The sequence below is a fragment of the Delphinus delphis genome, chromosome 19 (assembly GCF_949987515.2).
Source record: "Delphinus delphis chromosome 19, mDelDel1.2, whole genome shotgun sequence".
Classification (NCBI taxonomy): Eukaryota; Metazoa; Chordata; class Mammalia; order Artiodactyla; family Delphinidae; genus Delphinus; species Delphinus delphis.
Window position 1 is genome coordinate 47,650,570 of NC_082701.1, and position 19,106 is coordinate 47,669,675.

A 19,106-nucleotide genomic window follows, 5' to 3' on the forward strand; every position below is an offset into this window, starting at 1 on the left:
GGCAGTTTTCTCACGCTAAACAGTTCTGCGAAACCAGCTAGGTGCCCTACAGTTTCACTCAGTTCTGAGACTGTCTACCTGGAGGTAGGGTCAGATCCCACAGGTGAAGGGCTCAGTCTCACAAGACCACCCTCCTCCCCTGACTTCAACACCAATCCCGAGTCCAGGTTGACACCTGTGCTTCTGACTCACTGGCTACAAATCGGAGGTTCCCACGACCCCCTCCTCGGGTTCGATTAATTTGCTAGAGTGGCTCACAGAACTCAGAAAAAGGGTTTACTACTAGATTATCAGTTTATTATAAAAAGCTGTAACTCAGGAACAGCCAGATGGAAGAACGGCCTAGGGCAAGGTATGTGGGGAGGGGTGCAAGCTTCTCTGCCTTCTTTGGGCACAGCATGTGTTCACCAACCAGGAAGTTCCCAAAACCCTGTCCTTTTGGGGTTTTGTGGAGGCTTCTTTACATGGGCATGATTGATTAAATCATTGGCTATTGGTGATTGATTGAATCTCCAGCCCCTCTCTCCTCTCTGGAGGTTGGGGGTGGGGCTGAAAGTTCCAACCCTCTAATTGGGGTCGGTTCCCCTGGCAACAAGCCTCCATCCTTAGGGGCTTCCCAAAAGTTACCTCATTAACATAAACTTATAACAAGACACTCCTTTCACCTTTATGGCTCTGGAGCTGTTTTAGGAACCAAGGACAAAAGTCCAAATGCTATAACAAAAGATGCCCCCATTGCTCTTATCACCTAGGAAATTCCAAGCGTTTTAGGAGCTCTGTGCCTCAAATTGCATGAAGACCAAATATATATTTCTTATTATAAATCACAATATCACAGCTTCTATAAATAAGAACGCCCGCTTACATGTAAAATACCCACTCACGTGGTTGTTGGGATGAAATGAGAAATATGTAAAGACTTCGTAGGCATTGCACAAAAATCAGTGTTCAGTGTTGGGGGTCCTTTATAATCACCCCTCACCAAGGGGTCAGAGCTCACAAATGAGAACCACCGCCCTAGGGAATATGGGGGGAGGTCCAGAAGGCTTCATAAATGTAGATGGGAAGAAGATGCTGGTAATAGCCCACGTATTTCAAGCACTTCTCGGGCTCAGAGATTGACAGGCGTTATCTCATGTCTTCCTGACAAAGCCCACAGGAAGTAGGCATATTATTATTATCCCCATTTCACAGGTGAGAAAACTGAGGCACAGAGATATTAAATAAAACATTTAAGGGCTCGGGGCTAGTACATAGCTTCAAGGCTTAGCCACTATATTATGGTGCTCTTTACCCTAAGTAGCTGCTGCAGGCTCCAGGAAGGAGGATCCGGTAGTGATGGAAGGTCTAGGAGGAGAGGCAGAGAGCGTGCCCACAACAGGCCTGAGATGCAGGTGGAGATGCTGAGAAGGCAGCTGCTACCAGCAAGCGTGGTCCTCCTGGGAAAGCCAGGTCTCCCTAAGGGGGGAGGGGGAGGGACTGTTTGAGGGAAAACTATTATTAGTGGTTGTGTCATTATCACGAGCAAGTTATTAAAATCCTGCTCTGTGCCCAGCAGTGTGTGGACTACAAACTGATTTATGTGCGTTTAGGGAACGTACAGTCAAGTTGCGGAAACAGGGAGGGCACCGGCCTTGACAGTGAGTGATGGGAGGCAGTGTGTAATAGGTGCTCAGTAAAGCTGGGACCTTCACCTCGAGCCACGGAATCCCCGCACTCTGGCAAGCTGGCGGGGAGTTTGCGGCTCACCCTGCCTTCTCTCTGGTTGCTCCCACGATCCACTCACCCCTCACCGCTAGCCGGGGCCCCCGGCCTCCCCAACAAAGGGCTTCTCTGAGCACAGACTCCAGCCCCACTTAACCGGCCTCACGGTCCTCGTGTTTCGAGGCTGCTGGGTTGTCCTCTCAACTAGATTGGGAGCCTGGCAAGGACAGGGGTCTTTTTTTTTTTTTAGCCGCGCTATGCTATGCTATGTGGGATCTCAGTTCCCCGACCAGGGATTGAACCCGCGCCCTCTGCAGTGAAAGCGTGGAGTCTTAACCACTGGACCGCCAGGGAAGTGCCAGGGGTCTGGTTGCTTCCCGTGTGTCTCCACGGCAGGCGGCTGACACCCTTGGGCGGTGGGTCAATTTCATCTCAGTTGAGATTGCTGGTGGCTGAAACCGGACTTCCCAGTGCTTGGGCCTCTACCACGTGCCCACTGGGTCCCAGCCTCCTAGGGGCCACAGTTTCCAACTCCTCTGCCCGTATGAAACTCACATGGGAAGCGGCTTCTATGAAGTGTGGCTGGAGTCTGTCCTTGAGTGTGGGCGCGCTCTCTCACGCTGTGGGCGTGAAGACTGAGCCTCAGAGCAGCGAAGCATGCAGGGCACTCTTGAGAGTTGTGAAGAGCTGAAACTAAGATCCAGGACTCCTGACCTCCCGGCCCGAGAGTCTAGGGATTTGAAGAAGGGCACAATCCCTGTGAAGCAACAGGGGCCGAGTGCACAAGCTTTGGATCCCTTTGGTCCTAGGTTCACGTTCTAGCTGAGTGTCCTTGGTCAAGTCACTGTACCTCTCTGAGCCTCAGTGTCTTCATGGCTGGGGATGGGGGAGGGGGGCATAATCATAATACCTGTTGCAAAGGATGACACCCAGAGACGGCCCAGTGCTGCGTGGTGGCTCTGTCGTGGGGGAAGGCACAGGAGGAGGTTTGCTGTCCTGCCCAGGGGCTGTTCCCAGGCAGGGATGACTAGTGCAGGACAAACAAAACAAACTCCTGACATCATCCCCATCCCCATCCGCCCAGTTTGCCTCCCTGGACAGGGTCTGCTGGCCACTCAGGTGTTTTTTATCCCTGTGTGTGGAAAGGAGCACCTGTCCAGCGGGAGGGGGGCCCCCCAAGCCCTCTTGAACAACGCCGCAGGTGACTCAGCCCAGCCGAGTCTGGAGAAGCCCAAGTCTGAATCCACCCAGTGAGCAGGAGTCTTGGGCTCTGAGAGCTGTGGGATAGGACCACGCACTTGTAGACACACTTGTAGACACACAGTCCAGCTTCAAATCCAGGTGCTGTCACGCGCAAGCTGTGTGACGTTAGGCCAGCAACCTACTCCCTGGGCCTCAGTTTCCTCGTTGGTAAATGGGTGCTGAGGGCTTCAAAGGAGACAACAGAGGGAGCGCCGTGGAAGGCCAAGATCCTGATGCGTATTATGATGATCAGGCAGCGGCCGCTTCTGGACACTCTTCTCTCTAGAGGGGACCTGTTTCTCCTAGTGTGTCCCCGTGTGTCCCAGCGTCTCACACCCTCATTGGATTTATTCAAACAATCTTGGGAACACCATGTGCCCCCCTCCCTCAAAACCTAGTTAATTCAGAACGTGACTATAGGACCGGGCCCTGCTCCCCGGAAGAGCATTTTCCAGATAACTGCAGATGATCCCCTTTAATCCAGGCCCAGTCATGGTGCCTGTCCCTTGCAGTGATGCATCTATGAGGCGGGAGGATGGGTGTTAGAATCCTCATTTTGCAGATGAAGCCACGGAGGCTGCAAGAGGCTCAGCTTTGTCAAGGGTCGTGGATAGTACGACAGCGGCAGAACGAGGACCAGGTGGCCTGCCTGTCACCCTTGGACCTTCCCACCAGGGAGGGGTGGAGCTGGTGTGGCATGAGGTCCAACATGTGGGCATCGATGACACCCGAAGATGCAGGTTCCCATCCTCACCCCTCGCCTACTGGCTTTGAGAGAGCCTGGTGGAGATATTTAAGCACCAAGATGAAAATGCTGTCTACCCGTAGTTTTACTATACAGCGATCAGTCTTCCAAGGGCTTAACACACTCTCAACATTTAATCTTCACCACAAGCGTAGGCGACGTTTTCGTTCCCATTTTACAGATGGGAACACCGAGCTACAGAGAGGTTTTGTGACTTGCCCATGGTCATCAGGTCATCAGCGGCAGTGTTGGGATTTGAATCCTGGTGATCTGGCTCGAGTCCACGCTCTTAACCCCCTACGCTGCTGCCTTGCCGGAGGCTGCTGTGAGGCCTGAGTGTGTAAGGGGCCAGCACATGCCAGCTGCTGCTGCTATTGTGACTAACCCCCAGCTAAGGCAGCTGCTCCTGATAGACTCCTCTGTTTGGCCTGTCTTCTGTGACCTTTGCTTTTCCATGGATCCTCTTCTCCTTGTTTCTGCAGGGGATCAAGCTTGAAGAGCAGAAGCCGGGACCCCAGAAGAACAAGGTGGGCTGGGCGGGTGACAGGCAGGGGACAGAGCTGGTATGCTGGGGTCTGCTCTCTTACACTGTCTAACTCTTACACAGTCACACAGTGTTGACCGGTACACAGTGGGCAGCAAGGGGGGCCCTGGCTTGACGCCTTTGGGGCAGCTTCAGGGTGTGCTGGGGCGGAGGCCTTGGTGAGACAAGGCTTGTGGCTCAGCTTGGCATCTCTGCACCTGCTCCTGCAAACGGACCGCGTGCAGCACATAGGGGTGTCAGGCTCTATGCTCCAGACTCCGGAGGCGTCAGCTCTCAGCTTCAGCTTCCATTGCCAAGGCCCAGGCAAGCAGCTCATCACTTAGAGGTTAACCCCCTTTCCTGGAGGGGGCTAGGTGGGACCAGAGGTCATCTTCCTGTTACAGCATCCTAGGGTGAGAAGCTGGGTCACAGGAGTGTGGGACTCCGCGCTCTGCGTACTGCATCTTCAGCTGGCAAGGTTTGCACTCAGGTTCTGTCGGTTTGGGGAAGAACTCAAGCCACATCCCAGAGCTGCCTCTAGGCTGTTCTGTCCGGTGTTCTTCCCACTGATGCTCCCCAGCCTATTCCTCACCCCCTCTGGAGTAAGGAGTGGAGAGGGGAATGGAAACAGTGATCAAACTTTTTGGGCATTGCCGGGACTAATGGTGACATTGTCTGGTTTGTCTTGCAGGACGACTACATTCCGTACCCCAGCATTGACGAGGTAGGAACCCCCCTGGCTGCACGGCAGCTCTGGGTCCTGTCTTTGCCGGCAGGGCGGGGGGAGCGGGGGAGCTGACGGTGATGATGTTGATGGTCCCTGCCCCACCCCACGTGGGAGAGAACCCTGGCCCTGGTACTTGAGGGCTTGAGGCCTTTTGCCACCTTTCCCTTTGTGACCTCAGCTTTTCCATATTTAAATTGGGGGTACCCATCCAAGCTTTGCACCTCTGAAACTACAGGGTTGGTGAAGCTGGAGACGTTGTAGGGCTTAGGGGAGGGGTTCATGTTGCTGCGTTTGGCCTCAAAGACGGGATGCCCTCCTTGGAGCCGTTCAGAAGTTGGAGGGCACCCCTACCGGCACCTCTCCCCACCTCCTGCAGACCCAGGGCAGGCTGCAGTGCAAGACCCTCCCTCTGCCTCTAGGTGGTGGAGAAGGGAGGCCCATACCCCATGATCGTCCTGCCCCAGTTTGGGGGCTATTGGATTGAGGACCCTGAGAACGTGAGCACGCCGACCTCCCTGGGCAGCAGCATCTGTGAGGAGGAGGAAGAGGACAACCTCAGCCCCAGCACGTTTGGCTACAAGCTCGAGTGCAAGGGTGAAGCCAGGGCCTACCGCAGGCACTTCCTGGGGAAGGTGAGGCCCAGGGGGCCCGGGGGCAAAAATAGCTGCTGGAGGGGGAGGGCCCCAGGAACCCAGCATTCCTCTCCAGTTGCCCCTTTATCTCTGTCTCTCCTCTTCGAAGTCGCCCTCCCTGTCCTTGCTGCCTGCCTGTGTCCTCATTGGAGAGGTCTGACTGGCTGTGCTCCTGGGCAGGGATGGGGCAGACAGAGGGTGTGCAGAAGTTAGGAAGGCTCTTGGTGTGATGAGTCTGGGTGGGGAATCACCCCCAACAAATATCTTAGGAGGTGATGGAATGGGTAGTGTTTGGGGGTGGAGGAGGGTGGAAGGGACAAATACATTCTCACACCTTGGAAGTCTGTTTCTGTCAAAATGGTACAAGTCTCTCGTGTCCTCATTCAAGCAGGTCCCCCTGAGTACTTGTACTGGATGACGTGCTGTGAGCCTCTGATGGCTTAAAAGTGACAAAGTTACATTTCTTTAAATATATTCTGCCCATTAGACTTGGCAGGTTCTGGAAGTCCCAAAGGTAGATTCCGGAAATCTCCGGCCTAAGGCAGCTTTGCAGTCTTAGGAGCTGCGTCAGAACCCCCTGGGGAACGTGTTAAAGTGCAGATTCGAGGGCCGCATCCTGATATGGCCTGTCTGGTATGGGCTCCCTGGGCCAGGAGGAGACCCACTGTCCAGAGGACCTCCTGGCTCCCCTTGGGTGGCGGTGCCAGTGAACTTCCTGGCTTTATTCCCACAAATAGTCTGAATTGGCAAGCGTTGCCCCTGGAAGCAAGGAAGTGGACTCGATATCTTGTGGTGAAGAACTTGGGCTTTGGTCAAGACAGGTGTGGGTTTGAACCCTGGATCTTTCACTATTAGTTGTGTGACCCTGGACAGTTAACAACTCTGAACTTGGTTTACCCATCTGTGAAATGGGGATGATGATGTTTCCTCCTGCATAAAGTTGTAGTCAGGATTAAAGGAGATAAGGGCTCTTAGGCCCTCAGCCCAGTGCCTGGCACATCCTGGGACTCAGTTGGGCCTCTCACTGTGACCCTTCTCCTTCTTCCCCTCCTCCCCCCTCCCCCCATCATCACCAGTAGCAGCCACAGCAGTAGCATCTTTCTCTTCCTCATTGCTATGGGGCTTCTGACTCCTGGTGAAGGAGGTGATTTGGGGGAACATGTCCGGAAGGTCCCCTCCTCCCCGCTAACACCTGATTTCTGTCTCTAGGATCATCTAAACTTCTACTGTACCGGCAGCAGTCTGGGGAACTTGCTCTTGTCCATCAAGTGTGAGGAGACGGATGGTATTGAGTACCTTCGGATCATTCTCAGGTGGGGCTTCTGCACTGTTAGAGGCCACGCCTCTAGTGGCCAGGACCCAGAAATACCAGTCTGACCAGTCTGCTCTGGGTGTGCTGGGGAAACAGACCTGGCTGGAACCTTGGGGCTATGTCTGAGTTGCCAGGCAGGGAGACCAGGTGTTTATGCCTGGGGCTGATCGCGGGAGTCAGAGTGGTGTCTGGTTCAAGGTCACCCCAACCTGCCTCTCTTGTGGGGACTGGGACTCTGAGGAAGATGGCTTATCCTGCTGAGATGCAACTCCAACCTGTCCCGGGAGAGGGTTTGCCAGAATACTACCTACGGTGTGCAGCCAGGGAAAATAGATCCCAAAACATCTGTGTGCACCCGAGACGGAGTCGTGGTCACAACGGGAGCACCGATTCACAGCTAAGCTGGGGACCTCTCTCTGGAATATGACCTCCTCAAGGGCAGGAACTGGAACTGGTTTCTGTTTGGTGTGACTAACGTGTTTTGTAGAACCTCCTTTGCAATAATGACAGAGGGATGGACTGTGTTCTCTGTAGGCTTATGGTCTAGTGGAGAGGAACACGGAGGATATGTGGCGCAGGTATTATTTTAGTGATTTACACAGGGTGCTGTGGGAGCACAGAGTCTGTCTTATTTATCTCTGTCCCTGGTGGGCTGGTGGAGAAGCCAGGAAGACCAGTGCTGATGTTTAGCCATGAGCCTGTCACGCTCCCAGTCCATATTTGTGAATCGAATTGGAACTCCTTGAAGGTATTTGGAAAAGAGCAATAACATTTTTTTTTTCTGCCCAGATTTTGAGATAAATTTGGGATGGACAGGGACACATAGCCTTGCTATAGGAGAGGTGAGATGGGGGGGGCTGGTACAAGGAAGTTGTCAGCACTCATCCAATTTTGGTTTGCTCTTTATTAAGAAAGGAAGCAATTTTCTTTGCTGAGGTTCACCTGGCTAGAAATAATGTTTGCAAGGCAAGGAAGAGTCCATTAAATCGCTAGAGCCAGTTTTCTGAGGGAGTAATACCTGGATCCCCATCTCCTAATAGGATTTCGAGCTAGGTGAACCTCTGTAAAGAAAATTACTTCCTTTCTTAATAAAAATAAGACCCAGGTTGGGTAGAATTTCTGAGTAAGAAGATAACTGAACACAAGGATCTAACCCTCTTTTTCTAGTATATAGCCTATCTGAAATGCTGCACCTGAACTAAAAATAAGAGAAAGATGCCCAGCACGCAACGTACTTTGATGATTTTTTTTTTTGTCATCTGTGGGGTGGTTAGGACTGTAATGTAGGTGATATTGAGAGTTGCACCCCGTTGCTTCTTCCTTAGAAAGCAATGCAGTGTGGGAATATATGAAATTGGAGATTTGGGGACAATTCTATGCTGTTTAGAAGTAAGGGTGAGCCCTGGAACAGTCAGGGGTCTTTCTACGTGGAAACACTTTTGTTGTTTGGGGTCAATAGCATTTGAAATCAGTGCCCTGGGGAGCCCAAGCTCAAATGTGGCTCTCCCAAACAGAAATCCAGTGAGTGGGGTGGCAGAGAGAAGCCATTCACCAGCTAGGAAGTTGGATAATCACATCGTGTACCCAGAGTAATGGCCAAATTGAAGACCAGACATAAAAAAATTGGTCCCACAGCCTAGTAACTTTACCAGGCACAAAGAAGAAATTATGCAGAGATGAAATTCCTCTGCTGGCAGTGACTCCTGTCCCAGCTTCTTCCTCATTCCCTGTGGGCTTCTGGATTATTTAATTGATGTCTTATAACAACCAGCTCTCTAGCCTAAAATCTGAGGAGAGTATTCTAACAGCATCTGTGTGTGCCATGAGAGTTGCCAAGGAGAATCTACTAACAGGTTGGAGATAAATAACAAGCCTGAGTAGATGTCTCCATTTTCAAGTTTGGATATAAAAAGAAGAAGGAGAGGGGAAAAAAAACCCCTCATAGTTTGGTGAAAGAAAAGATTCTGCATCTAAAAAAGTATAACCTAGCATTTAGAAGGTAGGGAAATAACCAAGCTTTGAAAAGGATTTGTTATAAAAAGCCAAGTAAAATTTAGATATCTGTTAACTTTGTGTTTTCGGCAGACTTCTAGAAAAAAATAAACTGTTTTAAAGACAAAAGATTAAATAAGGCAATAGAATGATATGAAGAACGTGCTGGTTAAATTAAGGAAATAATATAAAAAAACTAAAAATGGCCAAGAAGAATTCTAAATGATATTACAAACAGTAAAGAGCAGAATCTACTTTGTGGAAAACCCAGTTAATAATATTGAGAATAAGCTTAAGAAGCTCTCACATAATTCAAAGGTAAACACAACAACTATAAAATGATAAGCAAAATTATAATGAATGTGGAGGATAGTGAACAGGAATTAACATGTGGATAATGGATGTTCTTAAGCTGATTGAAGACTTAAATCTGAAGATCAAAATGACTCACCAGGGCTCCCCTGATGGCACAGTGGTTGAGAGTCCGCCTGCTGATGCAGGGGACACGGGTTTGTGCCCCGGTCCGGGAAGATCCCACATGCCGCGGAGCGGCTGGGCCCGTGAGCCATGGCCGCTGAGCCTGCGCCTCCGGAGCCTGTGCTCTGCAACGGGAGAGACACAGCAGTGAGAGGCCCACGTACCGCAAAAAAAAAAAAAAGACTCACCAAATATCAGACAAAATCAATGACAAAGAAAACGTACCCATTATAGAAAAAGAGAGAAAATAGAGGAATCATAAATAAATAAATATAATAACGGAAATAAGTCTGAGTACATAGATGATGTATAATAAATATAAATTAGTTAAATTCCACTATTACACAGAAAAGATTCTCAGTTTGGGTCATCTCTCCAAAGGGAAAAAAAAATCAATCAATTAATTTTATTAAAGAAAGTAACTGTATATTTAAAAAGAAAAGTGTTGAGAAAAAGTTATAACAATCCAATCCGAAAAGAAAGCAGAGTGGGCAATATTAATATGGAAAAACAGAATTTAAGGCAAAGCAATCAGTGTGACAAAGAGGGCCATTGTCTATTTGTGAAAGATAAAATCCACAGCAAAGATATCTTATGAACATTTTTGTTGTTAATAGTATATATTTTAACAATATATGTGTGTGTATATATATATATATATATACACACACACACACATATATATAGTGATTAAAATATGGAGAAATTGGCAGAATACAATTGTAGTGGTAGATTTTAACATACTTCTTACCACTTGACATCAACTAGGGTAGGGAATGAGAGGGTATGGATAATCTCATTAATATTATTTATGTCAATTGTATATATGTATCTTTATATGTATCTGTACCTATACTTGGCTATCAAACTTTGATCCTCTCATGGAGATCTCTGCTTCTTTTCAACTGTCTATGGAATATTTACACAAATTGATCATAAGGTAGATAGGGCTTTAAAATAAAACCTAGACTTCTAGGCTCCAACCATTTAAAAAAATAACAAATTGTTATTTTTGTTATATAACAATTATATATAACAATTATATATAACATATGTATAATATACACATATATATGTGTTATATATACATATATAACATACATACATATATATATTTGAATATAAATATGTAAGGTAAAGACATGAATAACTATATCTTCCCATTTCCTCATTTCCCTAGCATTCTGTAGAACCTAGTGTTCTGTAACTTGCATCTGTTAACAATATATCTAGAGTTCTTTCCATATTAGTACATAAAGAGTTTCTTAATTCCTTTTACTGCTGCATAGTATTCTATCACCTGAACGTGAAATAATTTATTTAATAGATCCCCTATTAATGGCCATTGTCAGTCTTTCAGTATCACAAATAATGCTGCAATGAATAACCTTGTACAAATGTTAATTTGTATGGACTAAAATAATTTCTTAGAAGTAAAATAGCTGGGTCAAAACATAAATGCACATGTATTTTAATAGATTTGCCAGATTGCCTTCGGTAGGAGCTGTATAAATTTGAACTTGGATTTTTGCCAATCTGATAGTTGATAATGGTATTTTAGTATGGTTTAAATTCATAATAATTTAATTGAATTATGTTGGGCATCTCTTCATATATTTAAGGATCACATGTATTTATTTTCTGTGAACTGTCTGTTCATAAGCTTTGCTCCTTTTTTTATAAAAAAAGGATTGTTAGCCCAAATTTCTATTTTTAAAAATCTTACAGATCATTCTTGATAGCAGTAGATTTAGGAACCAGAGTTTTGAGCCACAGAGTAAATCTAAATAAATTTTAAAAATCAGACACTTTGCTGGATATATTTGCTTACAATTTGACAGTAAAACTACAAATTAATAACAGTAATGTTTAAAAAACTCACTTAACCACTTAGAAGTAGGTTATCTCAACACTTTCCTAAATAACTGTTGGGCCAAAGAGGAAATCAAAGCTGAAGTTATAGAATATTTATAAAATAATGACATTTAAAATATTACATCTAAAAGCTTATGGGTTGTGTCAAAAGCTATACTTAGAAGAAAATTAATTGCCTTTAAAAGTTCCTTATTCAAAAAGAAAGAATCATATTTGTAAGTTGTTAGTAACCTGTCTGTGCCTCAGTTTATCTGTGAAACGGTGATGGTAGTATCCACCTTAAAATTATTGAATGCATATTTTGTGTCAGAACCTGATACATTGTAGCTACTCAAGAATGGTAGCTGCTATTATTATCAATATTATTACCTAAAGTAAGAGGAAGGAATTAACAAAGATTAAAGTTGAAAGAAATAAATTAGAAATAAAAAACCTCATGAGATTTGATAAGTAAATCTAAACTACAGATTTATTTATAGCCTAGAAAAAGATAAACTTCTGTTGAGGGAACAAAATAACAACAAAATAGGTAACTATTCAGCTAGTCAAATACAGATAAAAAGAGAAAATAAAAATACACGAAATTAGGCATTAAGAAGGCATATAACCACAGATGTAAAGAAGATCAAACAATTTAACAATAGACATTAATAGATATTATGTTAAAAAAATAGATATTATGTTCAACCAATGCTATTAAATTGAAAATTTTATTTGAAGCAGATGCCTTTCTGGGAAAGTATGCATTACTAAATTTAACACGAGGTGAAAAAACCTGCCCGGCTCAATAATAATAATGGAATAAATTGAAAAAGTTCTCAAAGAATGATCTCTCTAAAAGTTTCTAGATCTAAAAAAAAAAAGAAAGTTTCTAGATCTAGATGGTTTGTAGGTAGTTATTTGAAACTTGTAAGGAACAGATTTCCTTAGAACTTCAAAGATAAATAGGAAATTTTAAAGATACTTAAGGATAAAGACAGATTATTTGTGAATGACAGCTAGGCTGAGAGCAGACTTCTTATCAGCCATGGGACAATGGGACAATATCTTTAAAGTGGTGGTAGACAGCTGTTTCAGATATTTAAAAAAATGAAGGGAATATATCAGTTACAGACTCTCCCTGAAAGAATTACTAAAGGATGTACTTCAGCTAGAAGAAAAGAGAAACCAAAAGGAAAGATGCAACTAAAAAGTGAGAAGAAATAGGTAAACTATGTTGATGAGTTTAATTACTGACTGGAGAAAGGAAGTTTTTTTTTTTTTAAAAAAAAGGATTCTTGAATTAAATTTATAAACAAATGTAGGAGGGACAGTGGGAGGGAAGAGTTCAGTAGCTATTGTGTCCCCTCCTTCCTCAGGAGAGAGATAGCAAGTAAGTTTAGAGTTTGTTGGAAAAATATAAATACGTGTATTAGAAGTTACAGAAACTTCTGTAAAAAGAAAACACAGGGTTATTAAAAACACAAAATGAGAAAAAGTAATTCTAAGTACATTAGTAATCACAAGTATAAATTAGCCTATGAAAATATCAGGCTATCAGATTGAACTAAAAATGCAGCTATACTCTGCTTAATAAGAGACATGTCTAAAGAAAAATGGAAAGATTTAAAATAAAGAAATAAGAAGAGATATGCTGGAGAAATACTAACCAAGAAAGCTGGTGAGCAATAGACAAAATAGAGTTTTTAGGGAAAAAGTGTTAGTAGGGATAAAAGGAACACTCCTTTGTAACTTGGGAATCCTTCCCTACTCCTGATTTTCTTGCTCTGTGAAGGGAACACTTCTGTGTGGCACCCCTGGCTCTCTTCACCCCCTTGATACAAGGCTAAATTTGGGAGTAAGAACTTGATGTGTATAGCTGTGTTCTTTTCCCTTTCCCTCTTGGAGCTAGCTGCCCTCAGGGCATTCCCCCTGCTCCCTGTACTGTAAGTCCCATCTGAGCAGACCCCACGAGAGGAGGCTTGCCCCTGCCCAGCACTGCCTGTGGGTGTGGCTAACTCTGGGGTGTAGTCAGAAGACCCACTGCACCTTCACAGTAAGCTCATGTGCTTCCTCTTCACCTTTATCAGTGCCCAAGGAGTTATTTTAATTCCCAAATTACTTTTAATTTCTCTTTTCTGTATTTGTTCATAACTTGGGCAGAGAAGGATGCCCTTTACTGGACCCCTCAGAGGCCTCAGCCTACATGATGATCAAAAGAACAGTCCACCTGGAAGATCTAACAGTCATGAACTTGTATTTAGTAACATAGTCTTGAATTTAAAAAGGCAAAAACTGATAGGAATATAAGAAGCAGACAAATCCTCATAGTGGGAGATTTCAGTAACATCTCTCAGATGCCAATGGGCCAAGCAGACAAAAAATTGTGAGGATATAGAAGATTTGAACAGCACAGTTAACAAATTTGATCTTGTAACATACATTCTTGAACTCAACAAAAGAGAAAAAGATACATTCTTTTTCAAGCTCAGATGGAACATGAAAAAAAAGTCCACATATCAAGTCAGCAAACTTCAAATAATTAATATAGAGGGTATGTTCCCTGAATATACAAAAATTAAACTAGAAATCAACAATGAAAATACTGAAAGATAAAACTCATATATTTGGAAAGTTAAAAAAATAAAGAAAACCCTTGAAAGTAACTCAGGTGCTGAAGGGGAAATCGCAGAAAACTGACAAAATATTTAGAACAATGAAAATACTACCTATCTATGTGTGGGATGCAATTAAAGTGGTACTTAGGGAGAGATGTATAGTTTTATGTGCATTTGTAAAAAAGAAGAAAGATTCAGTGTGTAAGCATGCAGGTCAGGATGTTAGGAAAAGAATAGTAGAAAAAAAAAAACCTAAAGAAAATAGAAGGAAAGAAATAAAAAAGGCAAGAATAAGCTAGTGAAGTAGAAAGCAAAAATAAATAAAGAATAGAGGTCATAGACAAAACCAGAAGCTATCTCTTTGAAAAGATTAATAAACTAAACCCCCAGCAAGGGCTGACTAAGGAAAACAGAGAAAAGATACAAACAGATACTATTTCCACAATGAAGCAAGGGACACGACTGCAAATAGAAATGAAGTCTTAAGAGAATACCAAAAACAACTTTGTATCAATGCATTTGATGGATAATTTTATAGAAAAAACCCATAAATTCCGAAAAGTGACTCAATAAGGAGTAGAAAACCTCAACGTTCACCATTAAAGAACCGAATTGGGGGACTTCCCTGGTGGTGCAATGGTTAAGAATCCACCTGCCAATGCAGGGCACACGGGTTCGAGCCCTGGTCCAGGAAGATCCCACATGCCGCGGAGCAACTAAGCCTGTGCGCCACAACTACTGAGCCCACGTGCCTAGAGCCTGTGCTCTGCAACAAGTGAAGCCACCGCAGTGAGAAGCCCGCGCACTGCAAGAAGGGTGCCTCCCCGCCCCCCGCTCGCCACGGCTAAAGAAAGACTGCGCAGCAACGAAGATCGAAAGCAGCCAAAAAAAAAAAAAAAAAAAGAACCGAATTGATAGCCACAGATATCCTCCCAACGAAGAATAGCAGGCCCAGAGATTTGTCTGTGAAATCTCAGACAAATTTTAGCAAACCTTTAAGGGACAGAAAATTCCTATGGTATACAAACTATTTCAAAAGATGAGACGCTCACCAGCCATTTTACGAGGCTGGAGTAACACCTGGATATCAAAACCTGGCAAGGGAAGTACAAGAAAATAAAATAGGCCAGTGTTGCTATTGAACATAGATATGAAGCTCTAAATAAAATATCAATAAATTGGGCTTCCCTGGTGGCGCAGTGGTTGAGAGTCCGCCTGTCAATGCAGGGGACACGGGTTCGTGCCCCGGTCCGGGAAGATCCCACATGCCGCGGAGCGGCTGGGCCCGTGAGCCATGGCTGCTGAGCCTGCGCGTCCGGAGCCTGTGCTCCGCAACGGGAGAGGCCACAATAGTGAGAGGGCTGCGTACCGCAAAAAAAAAAAAAAAAAAAAAAAAAAAAAGAATACATCATAAGCAAGAGGAGTTTTACCCGCGGATTGAAAATATAGCTCAACAGAAATGTAATCCACCAGGTTAACAGATTAAAAACCATATGATTATCTCAGCAGATGCAGAAAAGCATTCGGTAGAATTCAACACTTCCATAATGTGCTGAATGAATCAGGGGAACAGGCTAAACTTAGCCTTATGGTGAATCCCTTTATAAAGCAACTTTCATCTCATCTATATTTTACGTAAATACAGATTTTCAAATATTAGTTTTTCTTTTCATAAAGGTTTAATTGCCTGTCAGACCCAAATATGTCCAGAAGCTCTGCCCAGTTCTTCTGGAGAACACAAAAAACACACAAAGAAACAAAAAAGTAATGTCGAACTGGAAGGTAGCTATTTGCATTTTCCGTATTTCAGTTGCAGTCAGCTGTACCAGGCAGGTTCTTTGAGTATCCATTTCCCATGGGGTCCCTAAGTAGCATTCCATTTTCCAGTTTGAGTGCAGCGCCCAATGCCTGGGTTGGGCGGAATGAGGCAGGTCTGACGCAGGGTGACGTGAAGCACCTGCCTTGTGGCCTGGCGTGACCTCAGCCACCTTCCTCATTGACTCCATTTCTGTGGACACCCCTTTCTCATCCTCATCCATGTGTGCAGGTCCAAAGTGAAGACAGTACATGAGCGGATCCCCTTGGCCGGACTGAGCAAGTTGCCCAGCGTCCCTCAGATTGCAAAGGTAAAAGCGGACACTGAGAGGAGGTGGCTTCCTCTTTGAGGCCAGGTCTGGCCTCTGGGGTGGGGGCGGAGGCTCGTCCTGGGTGGGCTCTGCCCTTGGGGAGGGGGAGGCCATTGTCCTCTTGGGCCCTTGACTGCATGGATGCGGTTGGGGGGAGCGGTTGGCGGATGCCCCCCTTTCCTCTACACCTTGCCCATCTCATCCTCGCTGCTGAGGCTGATGAGGGAACAGGATAAGCCCCCAAGTTCACAGCTAGTTCAGGAGACAAGAGAAATGGAGAGACAGGGCTGGAGAATAGAGGAGGAGGGAGGAGAGGGGGCAACTGGGGCGACTTCACAGCCGAGGACGGTTGGGTTGAGGGATGACCGGGCTGTTGATTGAGACGGAGGGCCCCCCCAGGTAAGGAGCCATCAGCTGGTGGAGGGGCCCATGTCACTTCTCTGGGGTCCTGGGAACTTGGAAACTGAGTGATCAAAGTGGGGTGGGAAGGATGGTCAGCTGGGTGGGGTTGGACCCACACTCCGGGAGTGGGAATGCCAGGCAGAACTGTGTCGGATACCTTCGGTGGCCTCACTTCAGCAGGAAACCCCAGGAAGGTCCCTTGACTTTCCCGACCACATGCGAGTGAGCAGTGGTAGCACCAGGATCTGACTCCAGGCCGCCTGAGCCCTGCAGGTCTTGGCCTCACGCTCTTTTTCTTGGTGGGCAGAGGAGCGCAGGTGCCCTCCGTGGACGTGGACCCTGAGCTGTGTGTTTCTCTCTCCCTGCTTAGGCATTCTGTGACGACGCAGTGGGGCTGAAATTCAACCCTGTCCTGTACCCCAAGGTGAGGACCTTCCCCCCTCTCCCCTTGCTCAGGGCTCTGCCATTTGGCACGGATTTGCACGCCTGGGGCTCTGTGGGAAGTCCTCTGCATCTTGGGGGGTTTTGCGGGGTCTCCGTGATACACCTCCATGTCTCCCCCTCTCCCTGCCCACCCCTTCACAAACTGATCTGCTGGGAACCCATCCTCAGCCATGCCTGGGTCCCCAGCCCGCTAGAATTGGTCCCCAGCTGTGTGGAGGTGGCAGATGGGTAGCAGTGGTGCAGCTTCTCAGTCTGGTCGTACCTGCCTGAGGCCAGTGCTGGGCTGGGGAGTGATTCTGCCTCTAGCTGGGGGGCTGCTGCAGACCTGGTCAGCCATCAGGAAGGGGGCGAGGCGGGCAGAAGGCAGAACCCCACTAAGAAATAAAAGGCCAGACCTCGGCTCCCTGTTGCCAACATTACTACAGGTCTGGGGCCTTACAAGCTTCCGCCGGCCCCCTAGTTAATAAACTTGGCTGGTTCTCTGTTAACAGTTTCCTTAGGCTTGGCCTCCACTTGACCCCGGTTCTGATGTCGGGGTGTGTGGGGAGAAGAGCGATAATAACAAAACAAACTCCCAAGCCCGCTCAAGAGCAATTATGCCGTGAGAGGACTTAATCACCCATGGACAGTGAATCGCTTTAAATAGGCCATAGGAAGAGACCCAGGGCACTGGCTGCTGCTTCGAGAGCCCGCGGGGCCTGGGGAGAGGCCGTGGAAGCAGGCGGTGGGCCGGCTGGGGCTCGCTGGGGCAGGCTGGCTGGCGCTGATTCAGTCCATTCCGAGTCCCGGTTCTGACAGCCAGGAACCAGGAGGTGAGACGTTTGATGAGGGGAGAGGGGTCCTGTCCTGGCTGGGATACCCAGAACCCCCTGGAATGAAGCCTCATATCTTCACAATTGGGCTTGACACACTATTTGTCCCCATGCGGGGGCTGAGCTAATGGCAGGGTCCTCTCCTGCACAGAGAAATGTGCCAGAGCCCTTCTCTCAGACGCCTCTTTTCCCCCCCGCCGAGCATCTGTAGGCGCTTCCCAGTAAGATGCTGTGCTCCATGGAATATTTTCTATCATTCAGACTGCCCTCCCCTTTATAATTAAAGCTGAATTTGTGAGGTTTAACCAAACATCAAAACCCCATCATAAAGCCCTAACTTAACTACAAGTTTGGCAATTTTTGTTGTCAAATCACAGCCACTGAGAGAACCCGATGACTCTCATTTTTGCAGTTTTCTCTATAGCTTGGAAAGCCTCCGGCTCTGGTAATAATGGGAGAGCAGCTGTATTTTCATGTTTTCTAGATTGGAAGGACTGCTTCGTCCGGCTGGGATGTTAATCTGGCTGAGATGTGTGTGTGTTTTTACAATTCACAGAGTTTAGAATGTTCCTTGGAAGGTGTCCATGACCGGGTGCCTCTTCCCGGGCAGGGCAACTGCTCCAAGCCTTTGACTCATCCCAGGCGGGAGTGGGGGGCACCCTTTGGGGTCGGGCAGCGCTGTTCTTCCAGGGGGAGCTGAGAAGTGTCCATTTCCTCAGGCAGCTGAGAGCCACACAGAGATATGTCAGGGGTGACAACCTGACATGGGCCACATACTCTGGCCAAAAAGTCATGCCTGGTTTGTTCTTCCTGTAGCAAAACATGTGGTCGAATCCTTCCTTTTTATTGCAGAGACCATCCCAATAGTCCCCAAGTCTTGTGTTTCCTAACAAGCTGATCCAACTCTGATATTTCTGGAGGGTTTACATAGATGATGATGGTAATAGCTGCTGTGTGCTTAGCACTTCATGTGCTTGATCTCACTGAATCTTCACAGCCACACGTCTCCATTGAACAGGTGAGGAGGGACTTCCCTGGTGGTCCAGTGGTTAAGACTCCGTGCTTCCGATGCAGGGGGCACAGGTTCGATCCCTGGTCAGGGAGCTAAGATCCCGCATGCTGCGCAGCATGGCAAAATAAATAAATAAATAAAATAATAATAATAATAAAAATAAAGAAACAGATGAGGAGACTGAGGCCCAGGGAAGTTAAGTGGCTCACTCAAAGCTGCACAGGTGAAAGCAGTGGATTCAAAATGAGAGCTTAGTGTTTCTGACCAACTCTTTGAAGCACAATAGAAAATTCGATGGAACCAGTGGTCAGGGTTTTTTTGTTTGTTTTTTCTTTGCATATTGAATTAGCTAGCGTATGTTCTGCCTTAGAGACCTCTTGTTTTATGGATAAAGGGGATTGACGTCTGGGCAGGAGCAGTGCCTTGCTCAAAATCACACTGCTGCTTAGAGGTGGAATTGGAGCCGGCATCATCCTCGCTGACT

General features: G+C 46.4%; 1 protein-coding gene and 1 non-coding gene across 4 annotated transcripts in view; both read left to right on the plus strand.

The window, feature by feature from the left end:
• The window catches only part of RAP1GAP2 (RAP1 GTPase activating protein 2), a 216,727-nt gene that overhangs the window by 155,300 nt on the left and 42,321 nt on the right, over positions 1–19,106 (plus strand). For 2 of the 3 annotated variants that reach the window (XM_059998197.1, XM_059998194.1), the window contains 6 exons: positions 4,174–4,218; positions 4,906–4,938; positions 5,361–5,573; positions 6,783–6,886; positions 15,874–15,952; positions 16,725–16,778. In XM_059998197.1, coding sequence (XP_059854180.1) covers positions 4,174–4,218; positions 4,906–4,938; positions 5,361–5,573; positions 6,783–6,886; positions 15,874–15,952; positions 16,725–16,778 — 528 coding nt within the window. The remainder of the gene's footprint in view (positions 1–4,173; positions 4,219–4,905; positions 4,939–5,360; positions 5,574–6,782; positions 6,887–15,873; positions 15,953–16,724; positions 16,779–19,106) is intronic. The other variant, XM_059998196.1, reaches the window with a different exon arrangement.
• Positions 18,642–18,714, plus strand: TRNAR-CCG (transfer RNA arginine (anticodon CCG)). Its single transcript has one exon. It is a non-coding gene; the product is annotated as a tRNA-Arg (tRNA).